The 21,439-nt window shown below is 40.3% G+C and overlaps 1 protein-coding gene across 6 annotated transcripts in view; it reads right to left on the bottom strand.

The window, feature by feature from the left end:
* LOC110461645 (alanine aminotransferase 1-like) overlaps positions 1–4,912 on the bottom strand; it is a 60,659-nt gene extending 55,747 nt beyond the window's left edge. For all 6 annotated transcript variants that reach the window (XR_002464161.1, XR_002464163.1, XR_002464160.1 and 3 more), the window contains exon 1: positions 4,526–4,912. Coding sequence is in view for 2 of the 6 variants with exons in the window: in XM_021515202.1 (XP_021370877.1) it covers positions 4,526–4,765 (240 nt within the window). In the remaining 4 variants the exon portion in view is untranslated. The remainder of the gene's footprint in view (positions 1–4,525) is intronic.
* Positions 4,913–21,439: the final 16,527 nt, after the last annotated feature.

Raw genomic sequence — 21,439 nt, 5'->3', positions numbered from 1 at the left:
TAATGTTGACTACAAAAAGCATACATTTAGATGTTTATTTTCATAAATGTAAAATTTCCGATTTCTTTATATCATTATTTTTTTTAAAGAATACTTGTATTTAATGTCTTTTGTTATGAACCTAATGATACAATCTTCTTTTAAATGCAACTTTGTTCCGTTTTCCTTAAAAAAGAAAATCACTTGAAAATAGCTCAAAAGACTTATTTCAGATAGGTCAATAGAGCGGGCGCGTCTAATTACCCAATACTACCCAATACTACCCAATACCACCCAATACTACCCAATACTACCCCATACGATCCAGTTATGAACCAAATACTTCTTTATTACTGTGAAATATCACCTTTGTAGACGTTATTTACTTCCATCTGCCATATTTTATCGGGAAATATGCGATTTGGTGCCGAAAACATCACCGAATTGCCGTGACTATGACCCAATACTACCCCATACCACGGAATTAGATTAGATCTAAGTCCGTGCCCATACCACCCAATACTACCCAATACCACCCAATACTACCCCATACGACCAAGTTATGAACCAAATACTTCTTTATTACTGTGAAATGTCACAGTTATTTACTTCTATATGTCACATTCTATCTGGAAATATGCGATTTGGTGCAGAAAACATCACCGAAATGCCGTGACTAGGGGTTCGACGATTTACAGGAACGGGCAGAAATCTATTAATTTTTATATAGGCCTATACATTAATGAATATATATATTAGATCAGAGACGTATATAACACAGTTATGGCTTTATACGTCTCTGATTAGATACATTAAAGTATCATTATCGGGTATAAGATATATTTGATAAAATGATTGCAATTACATGATCGCCATTCGGGGCAGAATCGGACTAAATTATATTTATATTTATATTATTATATCTTTTTTATCGGGTACAAGATACGTCATTTGATAAAAGGATTGCAAAGAATTTAAAAAAAAGTATTGTATTGATATGGATCGGGCAAGAACGGTCGACGATTTACAGGAACGGACAGAAACGGGGCAGGATCGGACTTATTTATATATATTTATTGTATATATTTAATTATCCTTATCTGGTATAAGGTATATTTGATAAAAGAATTGCAATTACAGGAACGGGGCAGGATCGGAATATATATATATATATATATATATAAATTGCCAGGCCGAGGTTCCAATTTATGTCTCTGTTTTATTCTATAAAAAAGGGTTGTTCAGAGAATTATATATTACATATATAATAAATATGTATCTGAGTTATTTTCTCATTTATATATATGACATTGTTATTGCGATGTCATAACACCTGAAACATTGGAAATGACATTATGATAACTAAATTTTAATAACTTCATAACTTATACTCAACTCTTAATAAATAGCATGAATATATTTTGAGTGAATTAATTGGTGTTAATGTGTAGATTACAATCCCATCACGTCTACGATCTTAAAAAAAAGAAAATACGCAATTTTCCAACTCAAAAAAGGGACATCAATCTGAAAATTAAATATTATTCTATATGTAAATATAAGTTAATTGAAATACGTGTTTTACGTAAATAAATATTGAAGTCCATATGTTGGATTGTTAGGCCTTATCTGTTATAGAAAAACGATACTGTATATTAATTGTATATGTAAAGAAGAAAGAAACACGGTGAAACGCTTTAAGTTTCATTTTTTTTCAAAGGCCGATGTGGTCAAAACTGATTATCTAATTCCGTAATAGTAGACAATAGACTTCTTGTTCCAATGTTCAAGCTGGTTTAAGGAAAGGCTACTCTACAACTGAAAATATATTTATCCTTCATGCTTTAATATCTATATACGTTTCAAAAAGTAATTTTGGGGTTTGAAAATACCAATATGATTGAGAAATTACGTGTACAGTTTTGTTAAAGAATTTTAAACATACGTAGCTCCACAGCAAATATAATGGTATATGGTGAAACGGGTAGGTACTCGCTGGATATTGAAATTAAATCTAGAATGATAATGTTTTGGTATAAACTAATTACAGGTGAAAATAAATTGTCTAGTATAATGTACAAGCTTATGCTGAATTTACATAAAAATGATTTCGCTGATTTTAAATGGATTTCATATATCAAGAATCTATTCAATTGCACGGGACTAAGTTTATGTTTAAAATTAGATATTGTACACGGAATTAGATAAAGTCCGTGGTTATGCATTCATATAACTTGATGTTTTTAAAGACTTAAATTTGTTTAAATAAATTTGACGAGTATTTAGTAAGAGTAGATTTACTTTTCACGACCATGTATCTTTAGTATATATTGGAACAAATCTATATTTATACATATTATATCGATAGTTGTTATAAATAAAAAAAAATCCGTAGAATGTTCATGTACGTCAATACGTTTATAACGTTCATTGCATAATAAAATTATTTAAACATTTGTTCTAATTTAGTTGACTACAAGTAATTTTGGGGGAAATCCTCTATTTGCCAATTCTATTCAAAATTTATCTCCGTTTTCGTCTTCATTGCATATTCTATATATATATATATATATATAGTTAAGTCAAGTCAAGTCAATTTTGTTTATTATAGTGTCATATATCACAATTACATCGTACAAGTATATAGTTACACAGTATAAACACATATAGTTACATAATTTATAATATCATAATTTTGTTAAGAACAGCTATTATACATAATACATTAATAAATTAAAACAAACTATCACATGTGCCAATCCAGAGAGCAGGTGATTGGGACAGCCCCTACCTAACAAACTCCTGGATTTTGTCCTTACATATTACATACTATAATAGTTAAAAGGTTTCTTTTATATTTACTGCCTTAAAACATGATGTCTTTAAAAAAACAATAACAATGGTGATAAATAAAATGAATAATTTCCTAGTTCTACATTGTAGTGAAATTTAGATTTCCAAGGGTTGGGGAGCCCCCTTCCAGCGAGGTCTGCTAAATTCACACTAACTAGTAGCTAATTATATTTAAACGGAAGATTATTTTCATAAAAAAATGTTTCTGATTGACACCTGGTATCATATTTAACAAATGCATTAAATAGAAAATGTAATTGTATATGATGTTCAGCCTAAAATGGCTTACAAGACACTGTTTAAAATTATAACTAATCACATAGACTGCTACGTCTTCTGTACATATTATATAAGTGGTTTGCAAGTGGAATTTGTAATTCCTCGGAAGACATTATAAAATTAAATTATAATATATATATTTACCTGTAACTGTGATTTAGATCACGGACTTAGATGTTAAATAAAATTGCAACATCACGGTATCTACCATGTATCTATAGAGATCACATTTACTTGAGATGGCCAACGAGTTGAATAAAGTATATGTGTATACAGTATCTCTGGGAGTCGAATCAAGTTTTCATGTCATTTAGTATTTTGCTTTCGGATGATCAAAGACGTATATATTACGTAATGTAATATATACGTCTCTGGATTGATGTATAAGAAGCGTAACGTAATTCCTTTTATTAATCTATTTAATTTTTACATTACTTAATGACAACCTACTCGTCTACCCTTCATAAGATTGGTCAGGGAACTATATATGGAAAAAATATCTAGCTTGTCCAAAACAGACTATCTGTGAGTTAATCAAGTAATTGAAAGGACTTCGAATCATATACAATCCATATACTTTTTGAATTTCGTAGTATTTGAGTATCTAATTTAACTGAAGGTTCTTCTCCAGCATTGTTATATAATTGATACTGTTATGTTTAACAAAATTGAATAACTAACATTTATGAAAAGTAATTTAAAATTTTCTAAATATTTCCTGCTAAATTTATATATATGATCTTAATAACACCATTTTATGACATGAATAGAATTAATATAGTATCATGTAATTGCAATTCTTTTATCAAATATATCTTATACCCGATAATGATACTTAAATGTATCTAATTAAATATATATATTCATCAATGTATATATAATAATTAATAGTTTTCTGCCCGATCCTGCCCGTTCCTGTAAATCGTCGAACCCCTAGTCACGGCATTTCGGTGATGTTTTCTGCACCAAATCGCATATGTCCAGATAGGATGTGACATATAGAAGTAAATAACTTCAAGAAATGCGATATTTCACAGTAATAAAGAAGTATTGGGTTCATAACTGGATCGTATGGGGTAGTATTGGGTGGTATGGGGTAGTATTGGGTCATAGTCACGGCAATTCGGTGATGTTTTCGGCACCAAATCGCATATTTCCCGATAAAATATGGCAGATGGAAGTAAATAACGTCTACAAAGGTGATATTTCACAGTAATAAAGAAGTATTTGGTTCATAACTGGGTCGTATGGGGTAGTATTGGGTGGTATTGGGTAGTATTGGGTGGTATTGGGTAGTATTGGGTAGTATTGGGTGGTATTGGGTAGTATTGGGTAATTAGACGCGCCGAATAGAGCTATTATAGGTCTTAACAGCTATATAGCTCAATCTGTACTGGACCTGTATCATACTCACAGCAATCAGTTCCTCTTCTATTTTGCCAGCCATAATGACAATCGGACCGCGTACAGCATATTCCATAGCCTTCAGATGAGGGTTCATGTTGTCTACTGTCAATACTTTGGCACGACATGGTGTTTGTGGGTGGAAACATCTGTGACTTCCTAGTTGTTTACCTGACACAGCTCCAGAGACCCGAGCCAGAGGACAAACGGGTGAAATTCGACACAGTCGTAAAGAGTAGTTCCGAAGCATTCTGACGACTGTCGTAGCATGCACGGGGCGTCTCACATATAAACGTTGAAGTTCAGTCACTTTCAACTTATTTAACTGCAATAAACTACAAGAATCAGCGTAAAAAACGTGTCGCTGAAATGTTGATATGAAACCGGATGTAACAAAATAAACTTAACCAAGGGATGTAACTCTAATACAACTGAAGGTGGCACAACACTTTTGTGCTAAAAATCTTCATAAGTTTATAATAATAGTTTGAATAACGCATTGATTCACGGCAAATATATATATCATAATTTATCTGATTTATGTATTTACCGACAGAGCTTTTCACCTACATTTTATAAAAAACAAATATGCACGGCATTTTATATAGTAAGCTCCAAATTTCTGACGTCAAAGATACAATTTGATTAAGTTACATTTTGGTTTTATCTAAAAAATACATTTTAATTTCATATTATAATTAAAACTTACCGAGAAACGCGTGTCCAGCAAATGTTTTGCTACAATTATTACAATGACAATGAAAACAAATTATAAAGAGTTTTAATATTTTTTTCAGCGACGGAACTTGTGAACAATATATTGATACCTTCAATGTTTTTTTTCTTTTAAAGATGTTTCCGAAAAAAAAAAAATACATTTAAACCGGTCAAAGTGATAATTGACAATTTATCAGAGGCAGAGCTAAACGGGAGTTTTCATATATGATGAGCCAACATCCGGAGCATCTGGTTTGTATAACACTCTAATTATGTCATAGTCAATTTTGTCCACATACACACTGAAACAAACATAAAACAGGAGAACGCCAAAGAGCAATTGCAGTGTTGAAACTTACAAATAAAGTTCGTAGCACCACTTACAGTGTGTCGTATATCTGTAAGGGAACCAGTAGACAACCACTTACAGTGGGTCGTATGTCTGTAAGGGAACCAGGCCAGTAGACAACTAAAGTTCGTAACACCACTTACAGTGTGTCGTATGTCTGTAAGGGAACCAGGCCAATAGACAACTAAAGTTCGTAACACCACTTACAGTGTGTCGTATCTCTGTAAGGGATCCAGTAGACAACTAAAGTGCGTAACACCACTTACAGTGTGGCGTATGTCTGTAAGGGAACCAGTATACAACTAAAGTTCGTAACCCCACTTACAGTGTGTTGTATGTCTGTAAGGGAACCAGGCCAGTAGACAACTAAAGATCGTAACACCACTTACAGTGTGTCGTATGTCTGTAAGGGAACCAGTAGACAACTCAAAAAGACACATGGCAGACGTGGAAATGTGGGAAAAAAATCCAGAAGTCTGATATATCGTTGTAAAGTTATAGCCAAACGTACTGCTTTCTATGTAGAGTTACCCTTCTTCTATCATAAAGGTCATTTTCCATTCGACCACAGCGGCTTGTAACAAATATATAAACTATATATACGAGCAAGCATAAAGCATTGTGTGTTCGTATGTATTTGATATTTGTTTTTACAAGCCAAGTCAATGTGATTTGACCGACCCCAGCCCCCTCTCCCTCTCCAATCCACTCCGCCCTCTTTCTTGTTTCCTCTTCCCCTTTTTCAACATAGATACTATGTATATCTTGTTCAGGCCTCAACTATATATTTTGTTTCTGTACGGGTATTTTGCTCGTAACTGTTAGGAGGGTTGTAATGGTTAACATAGTCAAGTCTTTCGATTCCACACTCAGATACATCGACGATGTGCTGCTTTTGAATATTGAAAAGGCATGACCAAATCAGTCGGAAAAAACATCCAGATCTTGAAATCATGGACACTACATACAGAATCTTCTACTTCAGACGCTTTCCTCGACATTTAGCTGTATGATAAGCGGGACGATTTTTACTTTCCGATCGTGAACTTCCCCTCTCTTGATAGTAATTAACACTCTGCTTTCCCAACCTATGGGTTTTACATGCCGCAGTTGATTCGGTATTCAAGAGATTGCTTTTGTTTTGTTACAACATGTTACAAGTATATATAATTGGAATACTTGAATAAAAGAAGGTTTGAACTAAGAGATTGCTTCGAATATCATGACTTCCGTGAGAGATGTCGACTGCCGACGGACACACTTATAACATGAGTTTCCAATTATGAAGGTTGATGAAGGTAAGGACACGTGTTATGGTCGCTATTTATTAGAGTTTTTTATGTACATCATTGCTTGGGTTCTCGATGTGAGGAGGACGTGATATTACTTGGATTTGACTTAGATTTCCTTGTACTTTACCAATGACCTCCGTGTAAATCTTTCCTTTGCCATGGTTTATCGATTCTAAGTATGTTTTTGTTGACACTTCGGTATCCTCTTCCTTTTTCCTCATTATTGACATACCTGTATTGTATTTTTCGCATATTTTGCAGAGCTCGTTTAAAGTATAAGGCTTCCCTTAAATAATGCGTCCTGTTGAGCAATCAACTTCTTTGTCAGTGATGCTTTCATTAAAGGAGGCACGGTAGTCTAGTGGTAGGACGCCGGGCTCGTGACCCAAGGGTTGCGGGTTCGAGTCACGGCACTGCACTGTGTTGTATCTTTGAGCAAGATTCTTTACTCCGCTTGTTCCAGTCTACTCGGCTGTAAATGAGTACGTGGTTTGGCAGTGTTAGAATTGTTGAATGCTAGCTGTTAGCGCCGAAATGGCAGCTCCGGCTGTATGCTCACCAGAGAGAAAGGTATTGGCTGGTTGCAAAGGCCCTATAACCACGGATAATAATTTATGAACCTCTGTGAGGCGACCAACGAACTAGGTTGTAATAAAACGGTAATTAAGAACATTTAATTATTATATTTTTATTATTAAGAATAACCAAATTTTACAATCTTTAATATTTTGGCGTACGTTACGGAAGTTTATACGGGTTACAGACCGAAAAAGACAACTTACCATGTCGTAATATCGACTTGTTCATACTTACGCCATAACTACAGAAGTGTATGACGTAATACCAACTTACCATCTCGAAATAACGACCTTTTTTTTAAAATATCTCTTAACGTCATGTTAATCACGTAATTATGACTTAGCTATATCGTTATCATCAAGATGTAGTTATTATGACATAGCATATCAATTGATATATAACATAACATAATATTTAATATTTTGCTTGGTGGCCGGTATAGACGGTCGTATATCGTTGAAAAGAGGTTATTTATAAAGGTAGGAATGGGACGTACACTAACTTATGTATTGGTTACGTGTTCTTACTACCACTAAGCCGATGCTAATGTTGTTAGACCATTCCTTCCCCAGGGCACCACCGTGTTGTTAGACCATACCTTCCCCAGAACACCACCATGGTGTTAGACCATACCTTCCCCAGGGCACCCCCGTGTTGTTAGACAATACCTTCCCCTTGGCACCACCGTGTTGTTAGACCATACCTTCTCCTTGGCACCACCGTGTTGTTAGACCATACCTTCCCCTGGGCACCCCCGTGATGTTAGACCATACCTTCCCCAGGGCACCCCCGTGTTGTTAGACCATACCTTCTCCTTGGCACCACCGTGTTGTTAGACCATACCTTCCTCTTGGAAACACCGTGTTGTTAGACCATACCTTCCCCTGGGCACCCCCGTGTTGTTAGACCATACCTTCCCCAGGGCACCACCGTGTTGTTAGATCATACCTACCCCTTGGCACCACCGTGTTGTTAGACCATACCTACCCCTTGGCACCCCCGTGTTGTTAGACCATACCTACCCATTGGCACCACCGTGTTGTTAGACCATACCTTCCCATTGGAAGCACTGTGTTGTTAGACCATACCTTCCCCAGGGCACCCCCGTGTTGTTAGACCATACCTTCCCAAGGGCACCACCGTGTTGTTAGACCATACCTTCCCCATGGCACCACCGTGTTGTTAGATCATACCTACCCCTTGGCAACACTGTGTTGTTAGACTATACCTTCCCCAGGGCACCACCGTGTTGTTAGACCATACCTTCCCCATGGCACCAACGTGTTGTAAGACCATACCTTCCCATTGGAAGCACTGTGTTGTTAGACCATACCTTCCCCAGGGCACCACCATGTTGTTAGACCATTCCTTCCCCAGGGCACCACCATGTTGTTAGACCATTCCTTCCCAAGGGCACCACCACGGTGTTAGACGATACCTTCCCCAAGGCACCACCGTGTTGTTAGACCATACCTTCCCCATGGCACCAACGTGTTGTAAGACCATACCTTCCCCAGGGCACGACTGTGTTGTTAGATAATACCTTCCCCTGGGTACCACCGTGTTGTTAGACCATACCTTCCCCTGGGCACCCCCGTGTTGTTAGACCATACCTTCCCCAGGGCACCCCCGTGTTGTTAGACCATACCTTCCCCAGGGCACCACCGTGTTGTTAGACCATACCATCCCCTGGGCATCAACGTATTGTTAGACCATACCTTCCCCTGGGCACCACCGTGTTGTTAGACCATACCTTCCACAGGGCACCACCGTGTTGTTAGACCATACATTCCCTAAGGCACCACCATGGTGTTAGACCATACCTTCCCCAGGGCACCACCGTGTTGTTAGACAATACCTTCCCCAGGGCACCACCGTGTTGTTAGACAATACATTCCCCAAGGCACCACCGTGTTGTTAGACCATACCTACCCCTTGGCACCACCGTATTGGTAGACAATATCTTCCCAGGGCAACACCCGGTTGTTAGACAATACCTTCCCCAAGGCACCACCGTGTTGTTAGACCATACCTACCCCTTGGCACCACCGTATTGTTAGACAATATCTTCCCAGGGCACCACCTTGTTGTTAGACAATACCTTCCCCAGGGCACCACCGTGTTGTTAGACAATACATTCCCAAAGGCACCACCGTGTTGTTAGACCATACCTTCCCTTTGGCACCACCGTGTTGTTAGACCATACCTACCCCTTGGCAACCCCGTGTTGTTAGACCATACCTACCCCTTGGCACCACCGTATTGTTAGACAATATCTTCTCAAGGTCACCACCGTGTTGTTAGACCATACCTTTCCCAAGGCACCACCGTGTTGTTAGACCATACCTTCCCCTTGGCACCACCGTGTTGTTAGACCATACCTCCCCCTTGACGCCACCGTGCTGTTAGATCATACCTTCCCCATGGCACCACCGTGTTGTTAGACCATACCTTCCCCATGGCACCACCGTGTTGTTAGACCATACCTTCCCCTGGACATCAACGTGTTGTAAGACCATACCTTCCCCTTGGCACCACCGTGTTGTTAGACCATACCTTCTCCTTGGCACCACCGTGTTGTTAGACCATACCTTCCCCAGGGCACCACAGTGTTGTTAGGCCATACCTTCCCCAAGGCACCACCGTGTTGTTAGACCATACCTTCCCCAAGGCACCGCCGTGTTGTTAGACCATACCATCCCCTGGGCATCAACGTGTTGTTAGACCATACTTTCCCCTGGGCACCACCGTGTTGTTAGACCATACCTTCCCCAGGGCAGCACAGTGTTGTTAGACCATTCCTTCCCCAGGGCACCACCATGTTGTTAGACCATACCTGGCACCACCGTGTTGTTAGACCATACCTTCCCCAGGGCACCACCGTGTTGTTAGACAATACCTTCCCAAGGGCACCACCGTGTTGTTAGACAATACATTCCCCAAGGCACCTTCGTGTTGTTAGACCATACCTACCCCTTGGCACCACCGTGTTGTTAGACCATACCTACCCCTTTGCACCCCCGTGTTGTTAGACCATACCTACACCTTGGCACCACCGTATTGTTAGACAATATCTTCCCCAGGTCACCACCGTGTTGTTAGACCATACCTTCCCCATGGCACCACCGGGTTGTTAGACCATACCGTCCCCAAGGCACCGCCGTGTTGTTAGACCATAACATCACCTGGGCATCAACGTGTTGTAAGCCCATACCAACCCCTTGGCACCACCGTGTTATTAGACCATACCTACCCCTGGGCACCACCGTGTTGTTAGACAATACCTTCCCAAGGGCACCACCGTGTTGTTTGACCATACCTTCCCCATGGCACTACCGTGTTGTTCGACCATACCTTCCCCTGGGTACCCCCGTGTTGTTAGACCATACCGTCCCCTGGACATCAACGTGTTGTTAGACCAGACCTACCCCTTGGCACCACCGTATTGTTAGACCATATCTTCCCCAGGTCACCACTGTGTTGTTAGACCATACCTACCCCGTGGCACCACCGTGTTGTTAGCCAATACATTCCCCAAGGCACCTTCGTGTTGTTAGACCATACCAACCCCTTGGAACCACCGTGTTGTTAGACCAGACCTACCCCTTGGCACCACCGTGTTGTAAGACCATAACTTCCCCATGGCACCACGGGGTTGTAAGACCATACCTTCCCCAGGACACCACCATGGTGTTAGACCATACCTTCCCCTGGGCATCAACGTGTTGTAAGACCATACCAACCCCTTGGCACCACCGTGTTGTTAGACCATACCTACCCCTTGGCACCGCCGTATTGTTAGACAATATCTTCCCCAGTTCACCACCGTGTTGTTAGACCATACCTTCCCCTTTGCACCCCCGTGTTGTTAGACCATACCTACCCCTTGGCACCACCGTATTGTTAGACAATATCTTCCCCAGTTCACCACCGTGTTGTTAGACCATACCTTCCCCAAGGCACCACCGTGTTGTTAGACCATACCGTCCCCTGGACATCAACGTGTTGTTAGACCATACCTTCCCCATGGCACTACCGTGTTGTTAGACCATACCTTCCCCTGGGCATCAGCGTGTTGTTAGACCATACCTTCCCCAGGGCCCCACAATGTTGTTAGACCATTCCTTCCCCAGGGCACGCCTGTGTTGTTAGATAATACCTTCCCCTGGGTACCACCGTGTTGTTAGACCATACCTTCCCCTTGGCACCACCGTATTGTTAGACAATATCGTGTTGTTAGACCATACCTTCCCCTGGGCATCAGCGTGTTGTTAGACCATACCTTCCCCAGGGCGCCACAATGTTGTTAGACCATTCCTTCCCCAGGGCACGCCTGTGTTGTTAGATAATACCTTCCCCTGGGTACCACCGTGTTGTTAGACCATACCTTCCCCATGGCACTACCTTAGACCATACCTTCCCCAGGGCACCACAGTGTTGTTAGACCATACCTTCCCCAAGGCACCGCCGTGTTGTTAGACCATACCATCCCCTGGGCATCAACGTGTTGTAAGACCATACCAACCCCTTGGCACCTCCGTGTTGTTAGACCATACCTTCCCCAGGGCACCCCCGTGTTGTTAGACCATACCTTCCCCTGGGCACCAACGTGTTGTAAGACCATACCAATCTCTTGGCACCACCGTGTTGTTAGACCATACCTTCCCCTGGGCACCACAATGTTGTTAGACCATTCCTTCCCCAGGGCACCAACATCTTGTTAGACCATACCTTCCCCAAGGCACCGCCGTGTTGTTAGACAATACCCTCCCCTGGGCATCAACGTGTTGTAAGACCAAACCTTCCCCTGGGCATCAACGTGTTGTTAGACCATACCTTCCACTGGGCACCACAATGTTGTTAGACCATTCCTTCCCCAGGGCACCAACATCTTGTTAGACCATACCTTCCCCTTGGCACCACCGTGTTGTTAGACCATGCCTTCCCCTGGGCACCACAATGTTGTTAGACCATACCTTCCCCTGGGCACCAACGTGTTGTAAGACCATACCAACCCCTTGGCACCACCGTGTTGTTAGACCATACCTTCCCCTGGGCACCACCGTGTTGTTAGACCATACGGCATCAACGTGTTGTAAGACCATACCTTCCCCTGGGCATCAACGTGTTGTTAGACCTTACCTTCCCCTGGGCACCACCGTGTTGTTAGACCATCCCTTACCCAGGGCGCCACAATGTTGTTAGACCATTCCTTCCCCAGGGCACCACCATGGTGTTAGACCAAACCTTCCCCAGGGCACCACCGTGTTGTTAGACAATAACTTCCCCAGGGCACCACCGTGTTGTTAGACAATAACTTCCCCAGGGCACCACCGTGTTGTTAGACAATACCTTCCCCAAGGCACCACAATGTTGTTAGACCATACCTTCCGCAGGACCCCACCATGGTGTTAGACCATACCTTCCCCAGGACACCGCCGTGTTGTTAGACCATTCCTTCCCCAGGGCACCACCACGGTGTTGTAAGACCATACCTTCTCCAGGACACCACCATGGTGTTAGACCATACCTTCCCCTGGGCACCAACGTGTTGTAAGACCATACCAACCCCTTGGCACCACCGTGTTGTTAGACCATACCTTCCCCTGGGCACCACCGTGTTGTTAGACCATACCTTCCCCAGGGCACCACCGTGTTGTTAGACAATACCTTCCCCTGGGCATCAACTTGTGCTAGACCATACCTTCCCCTGGGCACCACCGTGTTGTTAGACCATACGGCATCAACGTGTTGTAAGACCATACCTTCCCCTGGGCATCAGCGTGTTGTTAGACCATACCTTCCCCAGCACCCCACCATGGTGTTAGACCATACCTTCCTCAGGACACCGCCGTGTTGTTAGATCATTCCTTCCCCAGTAGACCATAACATCCCCTGGGCATCAACGTGTTGTAAGACCAAACCTTCCCCTGGGCATCAACGTGTTGTTAGACCATACCTTCCCCGGGGCATCAGCGTGTTGTTAGACCATACCTTCCCCGGGGCATCAGCGTGTTGTTAGACCATACCTTCCCCAGGGCACCACCATGGTGTTAGACCATACCTTCCCCAGGACACCGCCGTGTTGTTAGATCATTCCTTCCCCAGGGCACCACCGTGTTGTTTGACAATACCTTCCCCTGGGCACCACCGTGTTGTTAGACCATACCTTCCGCAGGACCCCACCATGGTGTTAGACAATACCTTCCCCTGGCCACCACCGTGTTGTTAGATCATACCTTCCCCAGGGCGCCACAATGTTGTTAGACCATACCTTCCCCAGGGCACCACCATGGTGTTAGACCAAACCTTCCCCAGGGCACCACCGTGTTGTTAGACGATACCTTCCCCAGGGCACCACCGTGTTGCACCACCGTGTTGTTAGATCATACCTTCCCCAGGGCACCACAATGTTGTTAGACCATACCTCACCGTGTTGTTAGACCATACCTTCCCCTGGGCATCAGCGTGTTGTTAGACCATACCTTCCCAAGGACACCATCATGTTGTTAGACCATACCTTCCCCTGTGCACCACCAGCCTAATTATCGATTAATTAACACTCTTAACAAACAAATCAAGAACTAAATTTTAATTCTATTATTGTAAACGCTCAGCACGTATCGCTACGTTATCAACCCTCATCAGTTTAGATATGTCTTAGGCTTTTATCTTGCATTTTACAACCTTTATCTTCCAGCATCTCTGATGATTAAACGAAATTTGCGAGATAATTTATTATCTATTGCCGCTGTGAAATTGAGTGTCTGCGATGATAAACCACTTGTTCTCTGCCTGAATTCGACGAAGACCGACATGCGTTTTCTGGTTGTTACATGTGATGTCATTACAGGTAGTACACATGGAGGAAAAAGCTATCGCCGGGGACACTTGGCCTTGCTTGTTATTTTTGTGTGGGTAAATTGCATCTTCTGATAGATTTTAATGTCTCCTTGGTTCCTGTTGTTGTCAGGTCATATAGATTTAGAGTTCCGACATAGTTTTTTTATGTTGACAGTGTGAGTGTATCTATCCTACATTACACTAGGTCTGTGTGGTGTCATATCAGACCATAGTGATATTCTCATCCTAGACATGTCAAACAAATATTCCTTTTTATCCGTCATCTTCAAACAATGATTTGTTTTAATATTTTTGACACTAAAAGTCAGAAATCTGGTGAAAATAACATGCGTTTCCATATAATATGTGTTTGTAAAACATGTCTCGACGTTTCTATTTAAGCGAGTTTCAGAACCTCACATCCAAGCTACAAGACTCGGTTCATCAATTAGACGTGCAAAGGAAACACGATTAAACGTCCCTTTCTCATAAAAACTCCCGGGGATATATGAGAGGTGCCATTTTTATCTAAGATAGAGAAAATTGTGACCAAGAGTGTTGAGGTGCGAATTCATGCAAATCGTTTTAATGGCAAATTATCAGAGCTCTCTTCATTCCTACGTGGTACTATTTGGCTTTTCCGCCGCCTTTGACCACGGCACACGGCATACTTTTTATACGTCTGACTTACTTTTCTGATATAGCTGATGGCCCGCTGCTATACCCAGCTCTATTTGACAGTGTCACGTCACGGGAATAACTTTATCTTACGATTAAACACTCGGTGTTGAAGTCAATCGAGCTTCTGGTGTTAGCCCACGGAAGGATTGTCTATAATCAAGATTTGCCGTTGCCATTACCTACTCTATCACGCGACAAGCTGATGACACATAGACAATCTGATTTCAGACAACTTAACAACTGAGATACCATATCAGTAAATCTTGAATTAGTGTCAATATGCCGAAGCTAAACAAGAAGGAGACCTTACTTAATGTTTTCACACAAAAAGGAACATCTGTTTTAGAGAGACAGGGTAAGCTACAGACTCTTCAGATGCACTTTGATGGCAAAACTGTTCAGGCAGTCCTATCGACGAGGAACTAGGTCTGGAGGCGTACAATTCCACAGTTCTATATCAATAGGAAAACCAATTAACGTGATTATAAGTATATGCTACTACATTTAACAAACCATTTTGTATGTATTCTGCAAATGGTCATCATATATGCATGTCAAACATTGGTACATTGCAGGCGCGAATTTAGGGGGGGGGGGGGGGGGGGGGGCACACCCGGCCCCGGCCCCCCTTTTGGCGGCGGACTGACCTTTTCCGGGCCGGCCCGAAATGGTCTGATCGGCCGGGAATGGGAACATATTAACATTTTAAAATGCATCAAATAATGCACGGAGCTTGTATAAAAAAAATCTGGGGCTACCCCCCGCACATCCCATACGGCATCCTAGCAAATATTGTGGGTTCCGTTATCTGATATTTTTACTATATTTTCTTTATTAAAACAATATTTATTGGCATCGCTACGCTCGTCTACTTTGTATCTTGACCCTAAAGTGTGTTTTTTATTTTACCTCCTCCGCAAAACCCCAAGTTGCAACTTGCAACGCTCGGCGGAAATATACTAGCATAAGTTGCATAATTATATCATTGACCGCTCGTTATAGATGATCTGAAAATTAATACTTTTTATTGTAACCTTCCTAACCGCCCGGGCGATATTAATCATATCATTATACAAGAACGATAAAGGTTTTTTTCGGCTGACATTATTATGTATAATCGACTAAATATATCCATTCAATTATTTTGGTATTATATATATTGTTGGAACTGTTTAACTATCTTGTATGTACAACATAATATCTCATTGTGGTACTTATAGCTTACCATCGTGTACGTACAAGAAAGAATCACCAGGTTGCCCCGATAACAATACCATCTGACTTCTAAAACACGCTGTTGATAGAGAATTTGAACCGAAACTTATAATTTTCTTTCCAGTACACAAAAAATGTCTTTGGGCCATACTTAAAATTTGTTTTTTTCTTCTTGTTAATTAAACATAAAAACAATCCTCAGAACACGGGAAATCGATTCTGAGACGTTCTGTGTGGTATCCCGGATGTAAAACACTGTAGCTAGGCGTGTTACCGATGGGTCAAAAGACCCAAGGTAATAACTGAAGAACTTGGGTGGACCTGTGCTCGAAAGAAACGGCGAATCAGACCAGTTTTCCTTCTTTGGCTACATGAACGATACAAGATTTGAAATGAGCAGCTCCTGATTATGGGAAGCTTGACACAGCCATTATGATAATTGAGGTCGATGTAATCACCGTTAAGTCTCAGAGAACGAAACAGCTGTATGGTAAAGCGTGTTTTGTTTTGCTTACTGTATTAATTACCAACTTTTAAAGGTGCTCTTTTTGGCTTTTCCGCCGCCTTTGACCACGGCACACGGCATACTTTTTATACGTCTGACTTACTTTTCTGATATAGCTGATGGCCCTCTGCTATACCCAGTTCTATTTGACAGTGTCACGTCACGGGAATAACTTTATATTACAATTAAACACTCGGTGTTGAGGTCCATCGGGCAAATGTGTATGAAAACTACTCGAAAATGAAGATGCTGTTTACACAAATGTCCTCCATGCTTATGCTAAGAAATATCACCTTGACGATGTATTGAAAGCTACAATGCTGAACTGTAGGATTCAGCCCTGGCTAAATGTTACACGGAGGCGTTCGTAAAAAAAATCAAAACCTTGCAGATTTCATTGTTGAAGCATATAATAAAACAGTTATGGGTTTTTGTGCTGGTAAATGTGATGTGTTCGCCGAGGTTGATATAACTTTTTTCTGGATCATATTCACCAGCACAAAAGTCCATAATTGTATAATAATATATGCGTCTGGCGCAGGATTTATTATATATACGTGTGACGAAGGATATAAAATTGAACTGTGCTTGTTTTTGTTTTCTTTCAACAATTCAAACGACCAAACTTATTTTTATTTTTTTTATTTTTTATGTTTCTATTCAGATAGATATTAATAACATTGATTCAAAATATGAATATTGATGTAATTTACGGTATGTTTAAGCATCGATGTAAATTAGTTTATAGAGCACCAACGACTACTGTCATAATTACTACAATGGAAGTCAACAAAGATAAATCAGTAAAGTGTTAATCTCTTTAAATGGTGGCGCATGTTTCACATTATCAAAAGATCATTGAAAATAATTATCTTTTGATGCATCATTTCACTTAATTTACCTTTTGTTATATAACGAGCTCCGAAGATAAATAACTGAAAAAACGACACAGTTAATGTTTTCGTTAGTTCTATCGCCTCATTATTGTGATTGTATCGCCTTGTCGCTTCGAACTCGAACGCAATTTTGCGATGTTTTCTCTCCGTCACATGTAACAGTACATTGTACACCAAATTTAAGTATTGCTAGTCGTAAGGATCGACCAAATGTCAATCATAAAATTCGGATTTTTTTATCATTGGAAACAATCCCAAACGCTACGATTTCCTCTTTAATTAAGTCAATTATTAATTATTTTTTTGAAAATATTGTTTGACCACTCTGTCATTTTTTTATTTATTTTTTATCTGAACAACATTATCGTTTACAGTTTAGGTAATCAGTGGTTTGTAACTCAATCAATACGATGAAGTGATTATATTAATCACAAGAAAATATTTTTGGAATGACGAGAAAAAAATGTCGTGAATAAAAAATAACTCACTCGACAACAAAACTACTGTTCCAGAAGCTATGTTCGCAGAATTGCATATACAATGTTTTGTGTTCGAATTATCTGTTCACATTTTAACTGCATACATTTGGGGTGATTATAATATTATATATATGTGTTTCACAGTAATATTGTATATGAATTCTGCCTGTACGCAATATTATAAAATTATTACGTTATCTATTAAATATAGATTCTGTGTGTTGATAGTAATATTTGTATATAGGTTCTCTGTGTTAGCGTTATTAATTAAATATAGATTCCGTGTGTTGATAGTAATATTTATATATGGGTGCTTTGTGTTAGCGTTATTAATTAGATATAGATTATATGTGTTGATAGCACTTTTTATATACGGGTTCTCTGTGTTAGCGTTATTAATTAAATATAGATTCCGTGTGTTGACAGTACTTTTTACATATGGACTATGCGGTCACATTACTATATATTCGGTGTGTTTAAAATACTTAATCATGAGTGAGTTCGCAAAGAAAATTAAAAATAACCAGCCTTACAAAGTCATTGAATCATATTTTATTCTCAAAAAACACCCAGGAGCATTTTCTCAAGTTTATATACATCACATCCCAGCCACTTATCATGTCCAACTACACACACTGATAGACTTAGTCCTCATGCTTCCTACATTCCATTGTATGGCTGTTAATATCACTGTGTATGTATGAGCAGTAATAAACAGTTACAATGCATCTTCTGTCCATTATGGTCATAACATTGTATCGCTGTCTTAGAACCACATGACAGCCGAAATCAGCAACTGATATTAGGTATCCACGGTCAATACATCTTCTTATGTTCTTAATCCACTGTATGGCTACCAATACACATTCCTATGTTCTCAATCCACTGTATGGCTACCTATACACCTTCTTATGTTCTCAATCCACCGTATGGCTACCAATACACAATATTATGTTCTCAATCCACCGTATGGCTACCAATACACAATATTATGTTCTCAATCCACTTATGGCTACCAATACACCTTCTTATGTTCTCAATCCACCGTATGGCTACCAATACACAATATTATGTTCTCAATCCACCGTATGGCTACCAATACACAATATTATGTTCTCAATCCACTTATGGCTACCAATACACCTTCTTATGTTCTCAATCCACCGTATGGCTACCAATACACAATATTATGTTCTCAATCCACCGTATGGCTACCAATACACAATATTATGTTCTCAATCCACTTATGGCTACCAATACACCTTCTTATGTTCTCAATCCACCGTATGGCTACCAATACACAATATTATGTTCTCAATCCACCGTATGGCTACCAATACACAATATCATGTTCTCAATCCACTTATGGCTATAAATACACCTTCTCATGTTCTCAATCCACTTATGGCTACCAATACCCCTTCTTATGTTCTCAATCAACTGTATGGCTACCAATACACCTTCTTATGTTCTCAATCCACATATGGCTACCAATACACCTTATGTTCTCAATCCACCTATGGCTACCAATACACCTTCTTGTGTTCTCAATCGTCCGTATGGCTACCAATACACCTTCTTATGTTCTCAATCCACCGTATGGCTACCAATACACAATTTTATGTTCTCAATCCACCTATGGCTACAATACACAATATCATGTTCTCAATCCACTTATGGCTATTAATACGCCTTCTCATGTTCTCAATCCACTTATGGCTACCAATACACCTTCTTATGTTCTCAATCCACTTATGGCTACCAATACACCTTCTTATGTTCTCAATCCACCTATGGCTACCAATACACCTTATGTTCTCAATCCACCGTATGGCTACCAATACACAATATCATGTTCTCAATCCACCGTATGGCTACCAATACACCTTCTTATGTTCTCAATCCACATATGGCTACCAATACACCTTCTGTTCTCAATCCACCGTATGGCTACCAATACACAATATCATGTTCTCAATCCACCGTATGGCTACCAATACACCTTCTTATGTTCTCAATCCACATATGGCTACCAATACACCTTCTTATGTTCTCAATCCACTTATGGCTACCAATACACCTTCTTATGTTCTCAATCCACTGTATGGCTACCAATACACCTTATGTTCTCAATCCACCGTATGGCTACCAATACACCTTCCTATGTTCTCAATCCACCTATGGCTCCCAATACACCTTCTTATGCTCTCAATCCACCGTATTGCTACCAATACATCTTCCTATGTTCTCAATCCACCTATGGCTACCAATATACCTTATGTTCTCAATCCACCTATGGCTACCAATACACCTTATGTTCTCAATCCACCGTATGGCTACCAATACATCTTCCTATGTTATCAATCCACCTATGGCTACCAATACACCTTCTTATGTTCTCAATCCACCGTATGGCTACCAATCCACATTATTATGTTCTCAATCCACCTATGGCTACCAATTCACAATATCATGTTCTCAATCCACTTATGGCTATTAATACACCTTCTCATGTTCTCAATCCACTTATGGCTACCAATACACCTTCTTATGTTCTTAATCCACCTATGGCTACCAATACACCGTCTTATGTTCTCAATCCACCGTATGGCTACCAATACACAATATTATGTTCTCAATCCACTTATGGCTACCAATACACCTTCTTATGTTCTCAATCCACTGTATGGCTACCAATACACCTTCTTATGTTCTCAATCCACTGTATGGCTACCAATACACCTTCTTATATTCTCAATCCACCGTACGGCTACCAATACACATTATTATGTTCTCAATCCATTGTATGGCTACCAATACACATTATTGTGTTCTCAATCCACCTATGGCTACCAATACATCTTTTGTTTTGTTCTAGATTCACATATGGCTAACAATACACATTCCTATGTTATCAATCCACTGTATGGCTACCAATACACCTTATGTTCTCAATCCACCGTATGGCTACCAATACCCCTTCCTATGTTCTCAATCCACCTATGGCTACCAATACACCTTCTTATGTTCTCAATCCACCGTATGGCTACCAATACATCTTCATATGTTCTCAATCCACCTATGGCTACCAATATACCTTATGTTCTCAATCCACCTATGGTTACCAACACAACTTATGTTCTCAATCCACCGTATGGCTACCAATACATCTTCCTATGTTATCAATCCACCTATGGCTCCCAATACACCTTCTTTTGTTCTCAATCCACCGTATGGCTACCAATACACATTATTATGTTCTCAATCCACCTATGGCTACCAATACACAATATCATGTTCTCAATCCACTTATGGCTATTAATACACCTTCTTATGTTCTCAATCTACTGTAAGGCTACCAATACACC

The sequence above is a fragment of the Mizuhopecten yessoensis genome, unplaced genomic scaffold, assembly GCF_002113885.1.
Source record: "Mizuhopecten yessoensis strain PY_sf001 unplaced genomic scaffold, ASM211388v2 scaffold10647, whole genome shotgun sequence".
Classification (NCBI taxonomy): Eukaryota; Metazoa; Mollusca; class Bivalvia; order Pectinida; family Pectinidae; genus Mizuhopecten; species Mizuhopecten yessoensis.
Note: the sequence above shows the minus strand (reverse complement) of the source record. Positions and strands in the feature narration are given on the sequence as shown.